Source organism: Meriones unguiculatus, chromosome 10 (genome assembly GCF_030254825.1).
Source record: "Meriones unguiculatus strain TT.TT164.6M chromosome 10, Bangor_MerUng_6.1, whole genome shotgun sequence".
NCBI classification, from domain to species: domain Eukaryota; kingdom Metazoa; phylum Chordata; class Mammalia; order Rodentia; family Muridae; genus Meriones; species Meriones unguiculatus.
In genome coordinates, this window is record NC_083358.1 from 42,801,802 (window position 1) to 42,823,731 (window position 21,930).

General features: G+C 57.0%; 1 protein-coding gene across 1 annotated transcript in view; it reads left to right on the forward strand.

Moving 5' to 3' along the window:
* The first annotated feature begins 12,485 nt into the window (after positions 1-12,485).
* Positions 12,486-21,930, forward strand: part of Nfix (nuclear factor I X) — a 94,919-nt gene continuing 85,474 nt past the window's right edge. The window contains exon 1 of the mRNA XM_021632210.2: positions 12,486-12,747. Coding sequence (XP_021487885.1) covers positions 12,721-12,747 — 27 coding nt within the window. The 5' untranslated portion in view covers positions 12,486-12,720. The remainder of the gene's footprint in view (positions 12,748-21,930) is intronic.

Consider the following 21,930-nt stretch of genomic DNA (forward strand, 5'->3'; position numbering starts at 1 on the left):
TGTCGCCCTCAGTTACAATTATGAGTTTGGCATCTGTATTAAAGCCTGCCAGCCGGCTAGGCAGGGGAGGGCTGGGGTGGGTAAGGGGGTGCGCGGTGAGCTCCATCCCTGGGGTCTGGTTCCCAGGAGCTGTGTAGCTGCCAAGGCATGAAGCTTCTCTGCAAGGGTGTGTGTGCCCGCGCTCGCCCGCGTGTGTATATGTGTGTGTGCCCGAGCAAGCGTTCATGCGTGCGTGCGTGCACGCCCGCTCTCACAATATAAGTATACACACACTCATCCCAGCCTCCTCTGCTGTTCTGTGTGTCTGGGCACAGGACTGGGAGTCTCAGGGGTTGGGGCTGAGGCTTTGGTAGGGTGGGGGAGGGGAGTGACTGTGGCACTGTGTGAGCTTCCAGGTAAGCATGTCTGTGGGGATGCTAAGAGTCATGGTGGGGTCTTCACCCGCCTTTGGCTGATGGTGTGCGTTAGGGTGTGATTGTGGGTGTGCATCAGAAGGTGTCAGCGCTGTAGCTCTTCAGACTGTGTGTGTGTGTGTGTGTGTGTAAGCAGCAGCTGCAGAGGCTACGGACAGTCACCCCAGATTCTCTCCTGCCCCTTCAGTCTGTGACTGCTCTCACCAGCCCGGCTCCAATCCAGCGAGTTCTGACACACACCCAGAGCTAGCGGATATCGAGGGCTTGGTTTTGGTTTCTCTGTTCCTGGAGCTGTGTTCTTAGTTCAACATTCCAGTTCTGAACGGCGGGATCTAGACTTTTGGATTCTGCATTCTGGGTCCTGCATTCTTGGACCTGGTTTTCTGCATCGCAGGAGTTTTGGTGTCTCGAGTCTTTTACTCTCTCTGATGCTGGAGATGGAACCTGCACATACCGGATAAAAAGCTCTCTCGCCCGGCCCCCTTCCCCAGAACCTCGCTGGAGGAAGCCCTACTGTTCGGCCTGGCCCTGACCCTCAGAACCTAGACTGTGGTTATGAACTCTAGAACACGGATTACACAGGCCGAGTCCTGAGTCTGGGTTCTTTCTTCTGGGCTGTTATCTCTGTGTGTCATCCTGGACTTGTCTCTCCTCAGGTCTCTGTAATTGAGCCTTCAAACAAAACCCCTCAAGATCGGTGTAGAGACAACATTTAACCACCAGAGGCCGCCCTTGGTCTAGATTTAAGCTGGACTGACCTAGGTCTGGGGCCCCAAGTCCTAGCATGACCCAACTTGTTGAGGGAGACTGGGGGTAAAATCGTTATTCTATTCTTTCATCCCAAATCTCATCTGAGGACGGACGCCTTTCAGCTCTCACAGTTTAAGTCTGGGTAGTGGGCTCACTGCACCTCAAAGTCCTACCAAATGGAGTGTTGGACAGTGTAAGATGTGGAAGGACATCTGAAAAGGAGATGGGTGGCCCCTAGTGACAGCAGTCCCTGTAGCTTGTAAAGGACCTTGCTTGCTTGCCTGCTTGCCTGCTTGCTTTTGGTTTTGTTTTGAGACAGTCTCCTCTATGTATCCCTGGCTATCTTTGAACTCACAATATAGACCAGGTGCTGCTGCTGCCTCCAGGGCGATGGGGTTAAAGATGTGCACCATCACACCTTGGCAACAAGGCGTGTGATTTTCTCTGATCTTTGGGTGATACCCGTGAAGTCCAGTGTGCTCTATAGGACTGTGCCCTTGAGGCGTTACTCTGGTGTCCCTGTCATATGTCATTATGTCTCTATGCTTGTCAAGTGGTTGCCACAGCTGTGCCCACAAGTGCTGTAAGGACACTAGTGTGTGTCCCTGGGGGAAGGCATTCTGGAGTGTCAGGAGCAGTATCTGGAAAGGCTGACTCTCTGTGTGATGCCTTATCTGCAGGACGAGGAGGACATTCTGGGAGTATCAAGTTGAGCCAGCGGAGAGGGACAGGCTGGTGGGGACTGGAGACTTGGAGCAGGGATTGGAGTTGCATCTCTAAGCCTCTTGTGGGACATTCCCTGCATCTGGATACACCCCCGGCCCTGCATCTGTCAGCCCACGAGTAGGCAGACCCACCAACCTCTCTGAACCTGGCTTCCCCTAACTTGGGGCCCCATCCCTGCCCCATCCTATTGCCAGGCACATCAAGGAGCACAGTGACTCCCCAGTCTTGGTGCTTTCCTGCTCAGACCTGTTCTCTCTCATCTCGCTCGCTGGCTCTGCCTCTGCTTGGTCTCCTTCTGTCCTTCCTTCTGGAAGTCCCTCTCACCTCCATCTCTTGTTGGATCTGAACATTACTTTCTCCACCCATGTCTCTCCCGTCGGCCTGTTTCTCTAGTGTACACATGTATAGGCTTGTGTGTATACCCGTGTACATGACGTGCGTGTGAAAGCCAGAGGTTGGCCTCAGCTGTCTTCCTTCCCCAGTTGTTTTCCGTAGCCTTCCCTGGCCTGAAATTCACTATGTGACCAGGATGGCCTGGACTTCACAAAGCTCTGCCTGCCTGTGTTGGGACGAAAGGTCCCAGCCACCACAGCAGCTTTCCACCTTTTTACTCGTTTATGTTTATTTATTTTTGAGACAGGTTCCTTTGCTGAGCCTGGAAGGCTAGCTGGCCAGCCTTCCCCGGAACCCCCTGCCTGTGCTCTCGTGCCCTGCCTGTTTTATTTTTGCGTGGTGCTAGGGAGCCAGACTCAGGTCCTGGAGCTTGCACTGTCAGCGGAGCCCCTGCTCAGCTGCTCCTCCTAGCCTATTTTATTTGAAGAGACAGAGTCATTGATATGTAGTGACACAGGCCTCAAACTCAGGAGCCCCAACTACCCCTGTAGGATTTACATGTGTTGGTAAATCCTACACCGTGTTGGTCTGTCCCCTTTCCCCTTCTTATAAGACTCCCACTCCACGTTTTCTTGTCCTGGTCTCCCAACCCTAAATCTTGCTAATTAATCTCTGTCCACCTCTTCCTATTTTCATCTCTGCATTTCTCCCTTTATCAGTGTCTCTCCATATTCGTTCCATTCCATCTCTGCTGTCTCTCCTTCTCTCCATCTAGGGCAGCCCGGGTGGGTCCGGGTGGGTCCGGGACAGCCCAGCCAGGGCGCCGCGGTGAACAATGCGGCATTCAGGAGGCCGGCCGGTGCCATGGTAACGCACCCGCCCCGCCCTCCCCGCGCGCGGGCCGCGCGTGCCAAGAGGGTGCCATGGTTACATCAGGCGCGTGCCCACTCCGCGCGCCGCCGCGGTCCCGCACGATCTTGCAGGGCTGGGCCAGAAGGGGGCGCCCGGTCTCAGCCTCTGCCCGGAGTCAGGAGGGGACTGCCATCTTCAAAAAGTCCCGTTAGCCCTCTCAGTGCCTTGGTTTGTCCATCTATAAAGTTCAGGGTGGGGGAGGGGAGAGACGTGGGAGAGGAAGGAGGAGCTGGGGAGAGGGAGGGCGGAGAGTGTGGGCTTTGGGGGCTACTTCTATGTTTGTGCTTCTGTTTTCAATGGTGGGACTGTGTGCACACGTGGTAATTTGTGCCCCAATGCTTGGACGCCCGTGTGTTTTACAAGAAATTGTCGGAGAGGACACGAGGGGGAAGGAGAACTGACTTCCACGAGTTGTCCTCTGACGGCCACAGGCTTGTCACCACAAGCAGATGCCTACACACGTGTGTAGAGAGAAATAATAAATAAATCAATACAATATGAAAAGGAGTTGAATGGGGGAGGCTGGGGCACGGCTGGCTTAGTGTGCGGAGGCCTTGGGTCCATGGCAGCGCCATACACAAACACTGCTGTTACTTTCAGGTGACTATGAGTTTGGCAGTGTGTGTGTGTGTGTGTGTGCTTCTGCCTGTGATGGTGAGTGTTGAGGACGTTGCAGTGGTGTCTGTGGTCATCTGACTGGGTACCAACGTGGTATGTTTATGTATGTGGTAGGTGTCTGTAGCTGGGGCGCTGCTGTGAGTTCTCTTTGCCTATTGCTATGCTTGATGTGTGTGTGCTGATGAATGGCTGCACGTTACATCGAGTGTGACTTGAAGTTTGTGTGTCTGGGGTCCATTCGCAAACTCTTATCTCATACATACTTATGTGTGGAGATGGGTGTGGGTTCCAAGGACTACGGAGCTCTGGCAGAGCCCCCTCACCTGAGGGCCTCCTGGCACAGAAGGGGGTGCCCAGCTGCCTGGGACCTTGGACTCCCTGTAGGTTCAGGAGAGCCCCAGCTGATGAATATTCATGAAGGGGGGGGCTGGCACCTACTGACAACAGCTGCGCTTCCATTAGGCGCTTCCGACTCCACTTCCAGGGGGAGAGGGCTTTCAGCCTCGGTCTGTCCCCTTCTCCGGGGCTCAGGGCCGAGCAATCCGGGGGACGATCACGGCGCTGCATCAGCACATCAACAAACATCCCAGCGGCTTGTTGGGATGGCTGAGGGCTGTCTAAATGTTGTGACGGCTCTGAGGAGGGGGATCGGTGGATGACAGGATGTCCGTGTAGCTGCGGCACGCCATTACCCTGTTCGCTGTAGCGCTGTCCAGGCCAAGGGTACGGTGGGACAATGCGACAGAGTATCTGCCACTTGCGATAGGACTGAGCCACACTCAGGAGCAGTGTGGCCTTTAACTAACTGGCTGCCAGCTCCATGACACAGTGGCTGCCAGGCTGTATTGAGGCTGTATTGTGTCATCTGGGCCACCGTGATCCAAGGACAGCTGTGTGCCCCGCCCTGGGCTTGCAGACACTGAACCCGCTCGCTTGAGTGTGGCTGATCGGGGCAGTGACTCGCTTGTAGCCACATGGCTAGGACAGCTGCAGGGACACGCAAACCGAGCGTGTCAGAGTGACATTGATACAGTGTGGGGTCAGATTGTCCGGGCAACTGAGCGGATGCGTGAGATTGTGGGGCTGACACACGCCGCTGGAGGTGTTGGGTGTGGTGGTATGTCTGTCTGTGGCAGTGTGGCTGAGGTATGACAGGCAGCGTAGCGCACAGGCGACCCTGTGGTAGTGACTAGCCATGTGGAGCTAAAAGTGTGACAGTGATTGTACTTGAAGACCCAAGCCAGAAGGCCACGACTGCCGGCTCCTGCCTCCAGGCTGCCGAGGGTTTTCTTTCTATGAGGCATGCAAACCAGGGTTCACACTAACCCTGAGACGTGGACAGCAGCTGGGGCACAGGCCTCATTCCCTGGTCTCCACCCACCTGACTGCTTTGGGCTTCTAGAAGCAGCAGAGATGAGGTAGGATTCTGGCTCTGGTTAGCTGGCCCCAGAGGCCTCAGAGCCAACGTGTGTGGCTCGGGCAGTGTGGCTGGACCTCCTCTGACGTGTCACGCTCTGAGCCAATCAACTGCTGCTGCCCGAGAGGGGCACAGAGGCGCCATTCAGGCTCAGGGACCAGGTCACTAGGGTGGGCGGCTCTCTGACCAGCTGAAGATGAAACATTTCCCTAACCCTACATGAGAGCGCTCCAGGAGGCCCTGGCCACGCTGGACCACGGACAGACATACATGGGTGTGCCTCTTGCCTCCTGGGCAGCTGCGGTGGCGGGGTGTGTGATCATGCGTGATTCAGGCATGTCTACTCATGTGGGTGCGCTGTGTGCCCCTACTTATGGAGGCCAGAGGTCAGCTTTGCTCCTCATGTGCTGTCCAATTGATTTTTGTTTTTTACATTTATTTAGTGTGTGTGTGTGTGTGTGTGGTGTGTGTGTGTGTGTGTGTGTGTTGTGTGTGTGTGTGTGTGTGTGTGGCTGGCACATGTGCCATAGTATGTGTGTGGGAGTCAGAAGACACATTGGAGGAGGTAAGGTTCTCCTTCTATGGTGTAGCTCTAAGGATCGAATAAATTACATCTATTTATTTTGTGTGTGTGTGGCACACATAGCAAAGCACACGTGGGGGGTGGGAAGTGCCTTTTTCTAGTGAGCCATCCTGCTGGCCTTCTTTTTCTTTCTCTAAGGATTTATTTATTTTACATGCATGAGCATTTTGCTAGCCTGTATGTATGTACAACATATATGTGCATGGCGCATGGCGCCCAGACGAGGGGACCAGACCCGCTGGAACTGGAGTTGGGGGTGGCTGTGAGATGTGGGAGCTGGGAAACAGGCCCAGCTCTTGCGTCCTCTGCAAGAGCGGCAAGTCTTTTAACCCTGAGCCAGCTCCTCAGCCCCCCTTTATTTCTGAGACAGGGTCTCTCACCGGCCTGGAGTTGGCCAGGCACCCTAGGTTGGCTGGCCTGAGCAGGGAGCCTCAGGGTCTGCCTGTCCGTCGCTGGTGCTGGGACTACAGTTGTTCACCGACATTCATGCAGCTTCCAGCTCTTTTCTTTCTTTATGTCTTTTAATGTGGCTCTAGGGATTTAACTCAGTTCCTTTTGCTTGCAGGCAGAGCTCTTTACTTGATGACTTTTCTGCAGATACCTGCCCCCTTTTACTTTTTGAAAAATGTTTTCCCTTCTTTCGGCCTCAGTCTTCTGAGCATTGGGATTACAGGCATGTGCCTCTATGCCTGACATCCATCATGGTGTGGATCTATTTAAAAATTTTTTTTACTTTTTTTTCAGACATGGGATTGCTGTATTGTCTAGGCTCACCTTAAACTCAGGATCCTCAAGCCAGGTGTGGTTGTGCACACCTTTAATTTCAACATGTGGGAGGCAGAGGGCAGGTGGATCTTGGTGAGTTCAAGGCCAGCCTGGTTTACATAGCAAGTTCCAGGATAGTCAGAGCTACGTAGTGAGGCCTTGCCGCAAACAAATCAAAACAAGCCCTTTGTGGTGGCTTGAGCCAGTAACATTTGCTAAAGGAGGCAGAGGCAGGAAATGTGTAGCCAGCCTGGGCCACACATATTTTAAGCTGGGCGGTGGTGGCACACGTCTTTAATCCCAGCACTTGGAAGGCAGAAGCAGGCAGATCCAGGTAAGTTACAGGTCAGCCTGGTCTACAGAGCAAGTTCCAGGTCAGCCAAGGCTATTCAACAGAGAAACCCTGTCTCGAAAAACAAAACAAAACAAACAACTGCCCCCCCACAGAAACAGAAACAAAACAAAAAACCCCTCAAGAGCCTGCTGAGTCCTGGGATTATAGGTGTGAGCCATTTTGTATTGTGTCTGATTTTTTTTCCCAAGATAGGGTTTCTCTGTGTACAGCCCTGGAACTCACTGGCAGCCTCCTGTCTCTGCCTCCAGAGTGCTGGGGTTAAATGCGTGCAGCACCACTGCCTAGCTGTGCCTGATTCCTGTGTGGTTCTGTTTTATCCTGATTTATGAGGCAATGTTTCACGTTGCCAAGGTTGGCTTCACCTCTGTAATATAGCCAAGAGCGATCTGGAACTGCGGTCCTCCTGCCTCAGACAAGGGCCGTCACACTTACTTGAGAGGTGCTGGGGGTTAGGTCTACGGCTTTATTCTGCCAGGCAAGCACTCTTCCCCATGTCATATCCCGCCCTTTTGACACTTAAAAATGTGTTTATTTTCTTATGTGTGTGTGTGTGTATCATGTACATCTTGTGTGTGAAGTGCAAGCAGTGGCCAGAAGAGGGCATGGGATCCATTGGAACTGTCGTTAAAGGCAGTTGTGAACTGTCTGATGTGGGGACTAGGCACTCAGGTCCTTTGGAAGAGCAGCAACACTCTTAACTGCTGAGCTCTAAATTTTATTTATTCTTTTGTAGACACGCGTGCTTGCGTGTGAGGAAGTCAGTGGATGGCTTGTGGGGGTCAGTCCTCTTCTCCCAACATGTGGGCCTCAGGGACTCGACTCAGGCCGCCAGGTTTGAAGGCCAGCAATTTTCCCCGCTGCACCATCCTGCTGGCCTCTGCTGCATGGTCTCATGTCGTCCATGAAGGACTCAAGTTCATTGTGTAGTGGAGGATGACCTTAAATTCCTGATTATTGAACCTCTGCCTCCCAAGTACCAAGGTGACAGAAACAAGTTCCCTGTCTGTTTCGGGGGCTGTGAGAGGGGCCGAGGACTTCATGCCTTAGCCAAGCCCTCCACCAACTCATCTATGTCTCGTGCCCGTCTGTGTTGTTACGCCTGACCGTGCCTGTGCCATGGCCCTGTGTGAGTGTGATGGTGGATTCCAGCTCTGTATTCTTGGGTGAACGACACAGACTGGCCACAGGTCTTCGGCCATGTCCCAGAAGTGGGGAACCCATGAGCGCTCACCCTCAGCCCACAGACCAGAGAAGAAGTGGTCATGAGGGCGGTCATCCAGGGGTCAAGGGCGACCCTGCCGGTCAGGCTGGGAACAGGATTCTCTTGTGAAAACGGGGACCCCCATCTTTCCAGGGGGAACCGGAGCACCCCTCTCTTTGCCTGGCAGCACCCACAGTTAAAATCCTCGCTTATCTTCTGTGCTGGGCGTGAGCCTCCTTTCCCAAGAGGCTCTCCCTGCTGCCAAGCAGCTCAGAGCCCGGCATTGCCCGGCCCCACCTTCCACGGCCCAGGACGTGGCTGGCGAAGCCCAGATGTTTAAGCCTTCCCTCCCCCCCTGCTGCTGGCATCCTGGCAGGCGGTGCCATGAGCTTGCTTCTCACTCTCCAACACCTGCACGGGAAGAACACACCTGCTGCCAGCTGCAGCCAGGTGGGCAGCTGGCAAGGAGGAATGTGGGGGATTCCAGCTGTGACATCCCAGCTGTGCCCAGCCCCCTGGTAGCGCCCCCTCCTTCTCAATTTCTTCGGGGCCAGGTGTGCCCTCAGATCTGGGCTCTGGCAGACAGGAAGGCTGGGCTACTCTGCTTCCCCGTGAGAACCCCCCCCCAGCTGCCAGCTGTGAAGACTTAGAAACACGGGGGCTCTGTATGTGTGTGTGTGTGTGTGGGTGCATCTGGTATAAAAAATGGGTTTGCGTGTGGGGTGACCTGACTGCAAATGTGTGTGAATACATGGGCAGGAGCTTGGGTCTTCTGGATGTCGACGGGCATAGTGAGTAAGTGGACCTAAGGAAACTATGTCTGTGAGCACACAGGGAGGTGCCAGTGGTGTGTTTCAGTGTAGAGGTGGTCACATGCATGTCATATGTGAGTGAATGAAGGGATAGACCAGGTAAGTGAAACGGAGGAGAAAGTGTGTGGAAGGGTTCATGTGTGGAATAGAACGGGCTGTGTGAAAGAGAGAGGTGGAGAGAGGGGTGAGGCAGGGGTCGGCGCTGTAGAATGTGTGTGCGGATATAGTACTGGGTGTGAGAGAGGTGGGAGCTGTGTGAGGTAGGTGTTATGTGCAGATGAAGACAAGAGTGTGTGTGTGCAAATGAAAGAATGTGTGAAGGAAGGATTGATGTGGTGTGCGTGTGTGGGGGTCGGTGCTGTGTGTGTAGACAGCCAGTGTGCAGTGACTATACGTGTGTATGCAAAGGGCTGACGTTGTCTCAAGTGCGGGTGAAGGGCTGACTGTGTGTGTCCGGGAAGAGTTCATGTCATGCTCTGTGTGTCTGCGTGTGTTTGTGTGTGGGTGTGGGTGTGCAGGACTGATGCTGTGTCACGTGTGTGAAGGGTTGATGAGCTTGTCTTCAGGGTTGGTGTGCAGTGTGTGTGTGGAGGGTTGATTTGTCTGGTGTGTGTGTGTGTGTGTGGAGGATGATGCTGTGCTTGTGTATTCGTGGGCAGAGTTAACATTTAGTGAGTGTGAGGGTTAATGTGTGAGAAGTGGATGTTTAGTAAGCTTGGAAAGTGTTGACGTTGTGGTGTGTGTGCATGTGTAGGGTTCATGTTATTTCCTGTGCGTGTGTGTGTGTGTGTGTGTGTGTGTGTGTGTGTGTGTGTGAAGGGTTGATACTGGGTCATATGTGTGTGCAGGACTGCTGTCTGCTGTGTGTGAAGGAGGATCTCCCCCCAGCCCTATGTCCTCTGTGTCTCCTCGAGGCCACCAGGCCCTGCATCTCCTCAGTCTCTGTCCCTCCTGGACCCGTCTGCCCTCCGCACAGCTGGGGTGCCCTTCCTGCCCTCCCAGCCTTTCAGTCCCCAAGTCCCCCCTTCCTTCCAGCGCCCCCCAGCACCTCCCTTCTAGCCCCCTGCATGCCTGGAGCCCCTCCCCCTCCCCTGTGCAGCCCTGAAACTTTAACCGGGTGTTAAAAGTTTCTGTTTACGAGGAGCCCTTGAATTTTTAAGGACGTATCGATTCCCTCCCTCCTCAAGGCCTTGCAGCCTTGCCTCACAGGCCGCCGTGGGGGGCAGGGGGAGGCCTGGCCATAGCCCCAGCAGGAGCGACAGGCACACCCATCCCCAGATGGCTTCAGACCCCGCTGCCCGGCACACAGGCACACATCTAGGAACACAGATGAGTACAGGCTGACATCTCCAGGCAGGTAAACCCGCCACAGACAGTGCTCCTTCCCTTCCAAGTGCGCCCGCCCTCGCGCACACACATACGTACTCAAGTTTTTGGCTTTTGAGATAGGGTCTCATGTAGCTCAGGCTGGCCTCCAGCTTGCTGTGTAGACAAGAATGACCTTGACCGTGTTGAGAGGATAAGTGTGTGCCACCATGACTGGGGACTGAGCCAGGCCTCACCAGCACTAGAAAGGCACTCCACCAGCCGAGCCACACCCTCAGTCCCACAGTGTTTTCACAAGCGTGTCCTCCTTGGCACACACGCATACACCCCAGCCATACGCACTGATGTGGGCTAACATATATGGACACACTTGGACACATCTGCCACACGCTGACCACACACCTTGCATGGGCTGTGTAGGCAGGCTGACCAAGGGCTTGAGCACATGGGCACATTCAGGCTTACATGGGCTAACATACAGGCACATACCTGACAGAGATACCCGATGCCTGGTGCACATCCGCTCAGCTCACATTCAGCCAGGCCTGGTAGCATAGTCTGACACACACACGGCTATACACACACTGACACGGCCTCAGGCACTCCTGCTAGCGTGGGCTGACCCACACAGGCCCACATCCCTGGCACAGACATCTGTCCCTGCCCCACTGTCACCCACCGGCCCTCTCCACTGGCTGGGACCCACAGGAGTGGGCGACAGCACAGAGGAAGACTGTCCTGAACGTGCCTCACGGAAGCCAGTCCTGAGGGGCCTTTTGGACACTCACCTGCTGGGTCACACACACACACTGGGACATCTCCAGTGTGGCTGCACTGACCACGTGTCACTCACCCAGGTGTCCTGTGGCCTCAGCTCCTGTCACACTCACATTCCCATGGATGACCGGTGTTCCCTGTCCCGCTATGTTCCCAGTGCTTGACATAGGGAGAGGAAGACACCTTTGCTGACTCACAGACACCTCCACAAGCACAGCCACACCCATGTCACCACTCAGAATACACTGAGCAATGCACCGAGTGCGCGCGCACACACAATTGACCCTGCGCAAGCCCACGCCAGGCACCCAAGGCACATGGCCCACCACCCTGTCTCAGGGGTTTGGGGACAAGGGGCATAGCATCCAGGGGCATCTCTGTGCCTGCTAGCACCCACGCACACCTGGGCACCTGGACAACCCCACGAGACAATGCATCGCTGAGAATTGCCACAGCTCCTTGGCCCAGGAGGCTGGGGAAGGGCTGGCTGCACCTGGCCATGGGAAGGAGCTCTGCCTTGGCAGGAGCAGGCTGGGGACCGAGGCCCCACTCAGGGTCCCAGGGCCTGGCTCCCCTCTCCCCACCCTCCTCCTCCTCTGCCTCTTCGTCCTTTCTCTCCGTCCTGTTTGTCTCACACACAACACGGGCCAAGCCCGCCCCAACTGTGTAGCTCAGGCTGGTGGGTCAGCCATGATCTTCCTCCCGAACCCTCTGAGGCGGGAATGGCAGACACACGCCCACCCACCCCACCTCCTTCCCATCTGCAGGGGGAAATGGGGAGTCCGGGGCCTGCAGGCGTGTGTGTGTGTGTGTGTGTGTGTGTGTGTGTGTGTGCGCGCGCGCGCGCGCGCGCGTGCCTGTCAGGACCGGAGATCAGCATGCCCTAGGCCTGGGGAGTATCTGGGCGACACGCCGCGTGCCCTGCGACACTTGGTGCTCTTTGTATGGGGTTCCATCCTTCCTGTTGGGCTCGCCCGGGTCTGGGTGGACGGCCACGGCTGGCCGCCACCAGAGTTTGGCCTGGCTGCGTGTTGGTGTGTCCTTGTGTGCCTGGAGCGTGGCAAGGCGTGGCTGCGTGGTGGTGCCCGCTCGACGTTCTGCGGGGACTTGGGTGGCACGTGTGAGCGTGGCTCTCGGCGTGGGTTGCGCCGGCCGACCTGGGACGGGAGGGGTGTGCGGTCCCGGCGTGTCAGCACCCGGCGGGCCCCGCCGTCCGGCGCGCCTCGGGGAGGGCCAGGCCCCGCGCGCCTCCGTGACATCTGCGCCCGGCCGAGCCCCGCTGCGTGTCGGCGCGTGTCGGCGGCCGGGAGCCGGGCAGCACGTGTCGGGGCGGCCGCGGCGGTGTGCGTCCCCGCGCGCGCGCGAGGGTGCGTGTGTGCCGTGTGCGCGCCGGCGCTCCCCCGCCCGCCGCCCCTCCCCGCGCCCCTCCTCCCGCCCGCGCGCCCGCCCGCTCCCTCTCCCCGGAGTGCGCCGCTTCCAAACTTTGTCTAAACTTTCACTTTCGCAGCGCAGCGGCAGCGGGCGCGGGCGGGCGAGCGGCGGGAGGCGGCGGCATGGAGTAGACGCGCGGCGGCGGCGGGAGGCGGCGAGAGGCAGCGGCGAGCGCGGCGGCCGGACCCGCGGGGCCGAGCCTGGGAGCGCGGAGCGGCGGCGGCGGGGAGGCCGGAGCCGCGGAGCCGCCGAGCGCAGCCGAGCGCCGCCGAGCGCCGCCCGCGGGCCGCGGAGCCCAGCGATGTACTCGCCGTACTGCCTCACCCAGGTACCGGCCGCCGCCGCCCGGGGGTCCGGGGCGCGGGGCGCGGGGGCGGGCGCGGGCGGGGGCCGCGGGGCGGGCGCGCGCGGCGGGGCGCGGGGTGCCACGGCGGCGGGGCGCGGGGCGCGGGGCGGCGGCGGCGGCGGGCGGGCGCGCGGCCGGGGGGCCCCGGGCGGCCCGGGCGGCGCCCCAAAGTCTTTGTTCGGCCTCGCCCGGGCGCGGGGCTGAGAAAATGGCGGGGCTCCCAAATTTCGGAGGGGCAGGGCGGGGAGGGCGGGCGGGCGCGCTGCCAGCCCGGGCCGCGCCTCTCCGCCGAGCCCGGCCGTCTGCACACGCCGCTCCCGGCCCCAAACTTTCCTCCCTGCAAACTTTGCGGGCTCCGGGCCCCGGGCTGCCGCCGCGCCAACCCGGGGCGCCCCCGCCCGCGGGCCCAGCCGTCGGGCCGGCCCCGGGCACGGCAGCGCCGACCCCGGCGTGCTCCGGGAGCGCCGGCGCGAGGACGCGTCCCGCCTCCGGCGAAGCTCCCCGCGCGCCCGCCCGCCGAGGAGCGGAGGCCGAGGCCTGGAGCGCGCCCGCCCCGCCGCCCTGCCCGCCCCGGCCGGGCTCCGAGGGGCATAGCCTTCCCGGCCCAGAGCCGGGGGAGCCCTCCCCGCTCTGCGTGCACCACCCGGCCCGGGCAGGTGACAGGCTGGCCGGCAGACCGGATCTGTGGAGGTGGCTGAGCCCTGCCCGCCGGCCAGGCCTGTGGGGGAGCTCTCTCCTCCTGCCCCGAGTCCCTGAGAGCCCCTTCTGCTAAGCCAGAGCCTTTTCATCCCAGTGTAAGTGTGCCCCACCTCAGAGTGGGAGCATACACCATGGTGCATGCATGTGGCATGTGAGGGACACGCCAGGATGTTTTGAAGGGCAAGAAGGTAGATAGACATGCAGGTGGGTTGCAGTCCCAACGACAGGGCACGCATGGATTCCCAGGTACGAGTGTGTGTGTGTGTGTCTAGAATCGGTATGTGACCCCTGTAGGCTGGCAGTGGTCGGGCTGCGTGGCACAAACACAGATGACCAGGCGAGAGGGTCTGTCTTCCGGTACAAATCACGCGCAAGTGTGTGTCGGCAGAGGGCCCCAGGCTCGGTGTCTCGCAGAGTGGACACGCACGCAGGTGTTAAGAGGCACCCTGACCACCGTAGCAGTTCGGAACTGTTCTTCCAAGCTGTCAGCTACCCTGTGTTGGGTCCCCACAGGAAGACCTCGTCAGCTATCTAGAGCTGCGCCATGGCTGCCTGCAGGGTGATGGCTTGCTGGTCTTTGTGGGCTAGTGGGACAAAGACCCTACGCTCCAGCAGCTACCTTGTCTACCGGGCTGCTAGCTGGCCTCCAACCCAACCTGGCCAGACATCTGGGTTTGCCCCCTTCCCGCCCTATGGGCAGAGTGGCAGCACCCACCCCTGGAGAGTAAATGCCAGCTGATACACTGGTGACAAGGCTATGAAGGGACTGGGATGGCCCCCAGATTTGGGGTGATGGCCTCGGCTTGGCTCTGTGGCACTCCAGAAGGAAATACAGGCTCCAATCTGTGCGAGTTACATCTTGCACACGCCAGGCTGCCTGGGAGGGGAGTGGGCACAGTCTCCCCAGTCTGCCAGCCCTGCGTGGTGGGCAGGGAAACCCCTTTGCTTAGGGTCCTTGGCAGCCCTCGGTCAGCAGGGTCTGGCTGTCCCTGCCTTTCAGACATACCTCTCTTCAAAAACCTTTCCATCGCCATAGTTTGCCTCCCATCTTTGCTTTCCCAACAACCTCTTTCGCTGCCTGGCCTTTTCGTATGTTTCTCCAGCTCCGCTCTTTGTCTATGTCTTGCCATCTCTGTCCTTCTGTATTTCTAGCTGTCCCTCTGCCCCTGTCTCTGGTTTGGCTCTGGCTTCCCCCATTTCACTCTTAGTCTCACTCTCTCCACCTCCCTTCTCTCTCTCTCTTTCATTTTCCAAACCAGAATTGGCTTCAATTTTAAAGTCAATAAATGATTGAGCAGAACCAAGCTTGAGGCAGCAGGGCTTGGAGGGGGACGCGAGGGGAAGGTTGGTGGGGAGGATCTCCTGGAAAAGAGAGACCCGGCCAGCGGTGGGTGAGCAGTTGCTGGTGCTGCTGGAGCCTTTACAGCCGCAGGCCTGAGTCTCAGGTAGACATCAGGAACAGGGTAGACCCAGTGGGCCCCTCAACAAGCGGAGACACAGGCGTGCACCATCATCGCCGAGCGGAGGTCATAAACATCGTATTCACGTTGGTATCCAGACACACAAGTCTTGACATACACCTCAACACACATGTTCCCCTAGAGACAGGATATGTGTATCCATGTAAGTTCAGACATGGAAACCTCCCCTATCACATAGCCATCGAGGTCAAACTGTGCACCCGTGTTCACAGCCACCAACACTTAAACATCTCACCCTCAAGATAGGCTGCGCGTGGATGGGCATGTCACAGAAACAGCAGTGACCCCCAGAGGCATGGTGCCTTCGGCCCCAGCAGGCGTGAATGTGCAGACAAAGCAGAGGACGGAGGGCGACGGGCACGCATTTTTACGTGGAGACATAGCACCATTGGCTTTCAAGCTGTGAACGAGACTTCCATATCTGTATAGATACGCACCTGTGTCTTCCTGCTCCTGGCCGGAAGAACTTACGTGCTGATATGTAGACAGTTGTGAACACACACAGAGACACACATGGATATACACAGATGGGATGGCCCTCAGACTAGCCCCTGTGCCAATCTTCCGCATTGTGGAAACCTTTGCTCTTGCGCAGCCACATACATACTTGAAGGTGATCTGTCTCTTCGCCACCTCTGCCGCTTTTCCTGGCTCCCTGTGGCCGCTCTTCTGTCCCTCTAAACTGTGAGCTGCTCTTTGTTCTTGAACCAGCTGGTACTCACATCGTTTTCTCACGTTTCTTGAGATGGACATCTTGCCATGTAGCCTGGGCTGGCCTTGAACATGCAGTAGTCATCCTGCCTCTACTGAGAGCTGGGACTACAGGATAATCCGCCATGCTCTAGCTTGGTAGTCTTGCTTTTTTGTCTGTTAGATTGTTTGGGACAGGACATCACGCAGCTCAGGCTGGCTTTGAAGTAGCTCTGTCGCCAAGGATGACCTTAATTAGACAGGGTTTCTCTGTGTAGCGTTGGCTGTCTTGGACTTGCTTTGTAGACCAGGTTGGTCTGGAACTCACAGAGATTCGCCTGCCTCTGCCTCCCAGAGGCTGGGATGACAGGCATGCTCCACCAGGCCCAGTGCTGACTTCAAACTCTCAATCCTCTGTCTCCATCACTCAAGAGCGAGGACCACAGACGTGAACGGCTGTGCCTGGCAGGGCTGGCTGTGCTCTCTGTAGCTCTGGCTCCTCACACACCTCCTCCCCCTAACATGAGAATGAAACAGGCACAACTTGGGTTACTTTGGGGAGCACATTAGAGTCCTGGGTGATGCTCCAGCGGTGGCCTGCTGAGTTCAGAGCCGTGGCTCTGTTGGGTTAACTCATCCGCAGAAGGAGCGTGTATTCTCGACCTAGACATGAGTATCTTATGCCATTTCCAGGGCTGCCAGATGGACGGTGTGGGAGCAGAGGTCAGAGGTCAAGGACTAGTCAGCAGTGGGTTAAGATTTCCTCTTTGCATCTCCCAGTCCTAGGACTTGTACAGGGGTTTTCTGGTCTGTGGAGTAAATCTCTATCTTTTGGCCCTATGATGCGATTCACTGCCATGCTGGGTACATGCTTGAGAAGTGTCCCTGTTATCATACTGGTTGTCATGATCTGGGCCCTCCCTGTGTGGAGAAGGACGATCAGGAAGCCAAGAAGACAGAGTGGAGCCCTTTGCCACTGTGGCAATCCCAGTATTCTGCCTGGAAGAGGAAGCAGGCATTTGGAAGGACAGGGCTCAGCCCTTTTCCTCTTATTGGGGTCTTGTGGGCTCCTCAGGGGGTGGCCGACTTCACAGCAGGGTGAGGTGACTGGCATGAGATGAGGAAGTGACCTTCCTCCCCAAAGGCAACCGGGTGTCTCTCTTGGTAAAGAGTATGTGGGCTTGCGTGGCTCGCTGTGTGTAAGTGGGACAAAGGATGGAGACGTGGTTCATCCTGTCAGTGACTTAGAGATGTCCCTACTGCCCCAAGCCACCTCCGAGTCTGTGCTGTGAGTGATAGGAGTCCACCGTAAGGGCAGCACCTTCCGTGAGCACTTGACCAAATCCAGCGGGCTTTCTGGGTGGACATAATGGCTTTGGGCAAAATCCTGAAGTGAACCTGGTTGTACCGCAGACCCCCACATGCTTTGAACTGCTTGGATTCTCTGTGTCCCAGGAACAGGAATGGGGCTGGGATTTGGGGCCTTGCAGCTTCTCCCTCCAGTGGCATTAAGGCAGGGAGAGAATACCCCCCCACACACACCCACTTTCTTCACCTTTGCACTACCGATGCGCTCCCCAGTGAGCTGGGTCCAGCACAAGGGGTGTCTCTACTCTCCTGCTTCCAGAGCCCTGAGTGCGGGGTCGGGAGGGCGAAGGGACGGCGACGATGGGCTGCCAGGGTTCTCAAGATTCCGTATCCAGATCAGCACGCTGGGTGGTCTTACAGCCACCATGTATGACCGTGTGTGTGTGTGTGTGTGTGTGTGTGTGTGTGCGCGCGCGCGCGCGCTCCTTTCCGTTTGTTTTTTTGAGGGTCTGTTGACGGGTGCTTCCTGCATTTGACTTTAAGGACCGTCACACTAACGTATTTGGTGACCTGCATTACCAGCGTGTCCAGGCCTCTGCGGCATGCCTTTGTCCAGGCTTGGGTAGCACCGTACCTGCCGCCATCTTCTCGGCCGTGTTGCAGTGGCACCTGGGTCCCTCCCAGAATGGTGAATTGGCCTGTATTTTTTTTTTTTTTTCTGGAAGGATAGCAGTCACTGCTAAGTGTGTATTCGTAGCTCACTCATGTGTCAGCCTGCACTCACATACATGCCAGTGTGTGTCTGCGTGCCAGCCCCCTCTCCCCCACCCCCCTCTGTGTCACCGCACATCCTGGGCTTGTCCCTGTGGCTGTGCGTCTTACCACATGGCCCTTCTCTCAGGCATTCCTTGGCTTCTGGGCATCATGTATGATGTCCATGATGTCCTCGGCCGAGCAGCTGGAAGCAGGACGGCTTCTTGTCCCTTCCCATGAGGTTGTGTGGCCGTGGTGGCCCTGCTGCGGGCCCTGCTGTCCTCTGCCTGTCGTGGACAGAAGCTCATTGTGCAGGCAAGGTGCGGGTGGGTTGTGGCCGCCCATAGACCTCCCTCTGTCTGCTCGGTGCACATTGATTTTGGCTTCTGCCTGTGGCTGCCCTGGCCTGGCCAGCTGGGTGTACGGCTGTCTCTGTGGGCCTGAAGCCACTGTCCCTATAGTCCCTGACACCCCCACTGCCAGGCTTGCCCTGGGGTTCACACCCCAGAGCCACTTGATATCCCTGGGAGGCTCTGAGGGTTCATATTTGGAAACTGAGGTCCCCTTTCCTTCCCCCTTTCTCTAGCTCTTTCCTCTCTCCCTCCTCCTTTCCTCCCCCTCCCGTTCCCTCTCTCCCTCTCTCTCCTGCCAAACGCGTCTTGGCTCTCTCTGAATATCTCTCCTCCTCGATTTTTGGCTCCAGCTCTGGGCTCACTCACTAAAGGAAGAAGGGCTAGCTCCCAACCCCCACCCCTTCCTCAACACCTCCCCCTCCTCAGGAGCCCCTCTGAGGGTGGGAGCAGCCTCTAGCAGGGGCCTGGGCCCCAGGGTAGGCTTGGCCAAGGGGGGCCCAGGCCCAGAGGGTGAAGGGATGAGGGGGATTGGGCCTGGCAGCCTGAGGGGACAGTGGGCAGGGTGGCTGTGCTGCCAGGCTGAGCAGGCGGGCAGGGAGGGGTCGGGGGCACAGAGCTGGGGTGTCTGGCTTCTGGTGGGGCTGGCAGGCCTCTGTGAGGCGCAGCTGTGCCCAGAACTCAGAGTTGCGTTTGCCACCACTACCGATGTGGCTGCGCCAGCCAGAGAGGGGAGGTGGATATTGGGCACTGCGGCTCTATACAGCCAATCAGAAGCTGGGTTGCACTGGGGAGCTTTCTACCCCCCAAACCCCACCCCAAGGGGAACTAGGGGTGGTGGCCGCAGTGGGCAGGGGTCAGTGCCCACCTCCATTGCCGGAACCCAGCTCTCTCTCTGCTGAAGCGGGTACCAGCCTTCCTAGCACGTGTCGTACCGGAGCGGGGGGGGGGGGGGGGTCGTCGTCTCTATCCCCACCTGAGTCTCTAAGCCAAGCTGGAGGAAGGGATGATTTTGAGGTGCATTCAATGCCACTCCCGTGTCACAGGAGGCGACTTTTAGTCTGAAGCTCGGGAGAAGGGCACAAATCATCCAGGTGGGTCCAGGGAAATATCAGCCTCAATGCAGTCATCTGATGGGGGACTTTATTCTGGGTCCGTCTCCCACAAAGTCAGACACTCGCTGGCATAGGCGGCCGCAGAGAGTCACATGGGCAACCCAAACCGCCTTCCACCAGGCACAAACATGTGTGCACACGCACTCACACAGACGTGTACATACAAAGAGACTCCCCCCAGACACCTACAGATACCCAGCCGCACCCCAGCATATCAGTGCGCATGACAGGCAGGGAGCCATGTGTGGGTGGAGATGCACGCACGGGGACTCACAGTCACACAGCCACATGCTGTGAAGCACAGTCCAGACCACCACCAACCGACACACAGGAACACAGGGAACCCACACACACTTGCACACACACTGCACACAGGAGCACAGCCCCCCCACCCCAAACACCAGACTCAGGAACATGCCTACGCGCATACATGCAGTAGCACACGTGGACACGGGCATGGATAGAGCCCTCAGACCAGCACTCCCAGTGTGATTTTGCCCAACAGCAAAGGTCTGGAAGCATATTTGGTCGGCACACATACAGGGGCGCCACAGGCAATGAGCCAGGGGTACTGCACAGGTCACCCCGATACAGATACACAAAAACAGTCCACCTCCAAATAGAGCTGGTGCTGAGGTCTGAAACACTCCTTTGCAAAACTATCAAACACATAGGTGTGGTTGACGCCTGACACCCAGAGCACACCTATAGGTATCACAGGTCAGACAGAAGGGTGGCCAGCGCAGGGCCCCACAGACCCAGACATTGTCCCACGTGCAGCCTCACACGTGAGCCCAGGCTGAGTGACGCCCCTATGTTAGTAGTCTGTACTTGGTCACAGCTGGGCCCGGTTAGAAATAGTCCCCCGACGTGAGAGTACCCTGCCAGAGCCACATCGCTGGCTGACTGAGTCAGCCTTGACTGGTCCTCATAGAATTTGGAGCCCAACCCTGACCTGTCCTGATAGATTCTGGAGCTGTGGCTCTCTGGCTTGGCTTGTGGGATGTGTCCATCTGTGCCCAGAACGTTGCTGGTTTTCTAGACCCAGGAGTGAGGTTCCTACTCTCATTGCCCTGCAGCCATAAAGAGGAAACGAGACAAAGCTAAATTCTGAGACCTCTTCCTTGTGGGGCTCTAACCCTTTGGCCTGTGTTCCTTTGCAGTGCTGGGCCTGCACCCAGGCCTCACCAGTGCATTTGGTTCTTTACTTCTGACCCCCCAAAAGAGAGGAAAGCCATAGGTGGCAGAATGGTGTTGAGAGGAAGCGTTCTGTAGAGTAATACCGGAATGAATGATTGTCCTAAAAATCGTAGCCAACGGCTGATGTGTATCGAGGCTTACCGTGTTGGCTCCTAGGGTAGCTACCTCTGAGCACATCTCATTTTCTTCCGAGAGGCTGGAGAGCCAGCTTTCCAGGTTGGGGGCCTCGCTCTGCAAGGCTAGGTGTTCACTAGCTCTGTGACCCTAGGCAGATCACTCAGCCTTTCTGGGTTTTACTTAGAAAGCGGGGTTGTGGCCAGAACTCCACCTTGCAAAAACATTTTTATTTTATGTGTTTGAGTGTTTTGCCTGCACATATGCTTGGGTAGTACACGTGTACCTGGTACCTGAAGAGGTCAGAGGTCAGAGGTGTTGCACCCCTGGCACTGGAATTAGGAATAATTGCAAGCCAGCCTGGGTCTTCCGCATGAGTGATCATTAAGCTGACTCTCCAGGCCGTGGAGACGAACCTCCTTACTTCTGGTACTTGGGGTGCTGAAGCAGTAGGATCAAGAATTCCAAACCAGCTTGATTTATATAGCCCAACCCTGTCTTGATAGGTTTATATTATTATTATTATTATTATTTTTTTTTTTTAGCATAGTGGCCTGTCTTTAATTCCAGGCAAAGGCAAGAAGGTCTCTTTGAATTTGAGGCCAGCCTGGTCTACATGGGGAGTTCCAGGCTGGTGGAGGTTGCACGGTGAGATCTTGTCTTAAACAACAATAACAATAATAATAATGGACAAAAATAGGTAAGGCTGGAAAAGAAAAGAAAGCAGAGCTGTAGTAGGATCCGAGCTGGTTTGCAGAAAATGCTCCAAAATTGTATGGAAATATGGACACATGCTCTTGATTTTCTAAACAAGACTCAGAGAAGCCTTATGTTGTGCCAGGGTCAAGGGCAGGAGGCCTTGTGGTCTCTGCAGGGTTCCTGATCATCACTCCCTGGAGTCCTGCAGATGAGGAGGCACCACAGCCTTTTCCTCGGCCTGTCCCTAATCCCCGAAGTCACAGAATGACTTAAAATGTGCCTCGGCCTCCATCCTGCTTGTACCTTCCTTATTATTCTGACCTTTAAGATCTTCTGTTTCACGTTCATAATGAGGGTCGTCTTCCACACTTGTACCCCCTAGTCGGGCCTGCCCTCAGCATAGCAGGCCCACTGCCCTCTCCCACACCTTGCTGGGCACCCAGCCGGAGCCTGCATGCTAGGGGTACAGCCGGGGGGCCTGTGCATTCCTTTGACAAATATTTACCAGGCATCTCCTGGGTGCCAGGCCCTGTTCTAGGCCCCGGGGGCTCGGCATGGTGCAAACCCAGCAAAGGTGCCAGCCCCAGTGGGAAGGCAGACAGTGAGCCCGATAAACAAGGGTGTGTCCTGTCCTTGGGACTGTATTAGGTGCTGTGGGAAAGAGCTCAGCAGGGCCCTCAGAGTGTAAGCAGCTGCAGGATTAGCAGAGGGGGCCTGGGTACCCGTTTCCACCACCCTGGGTCACCCTTTCTTTCT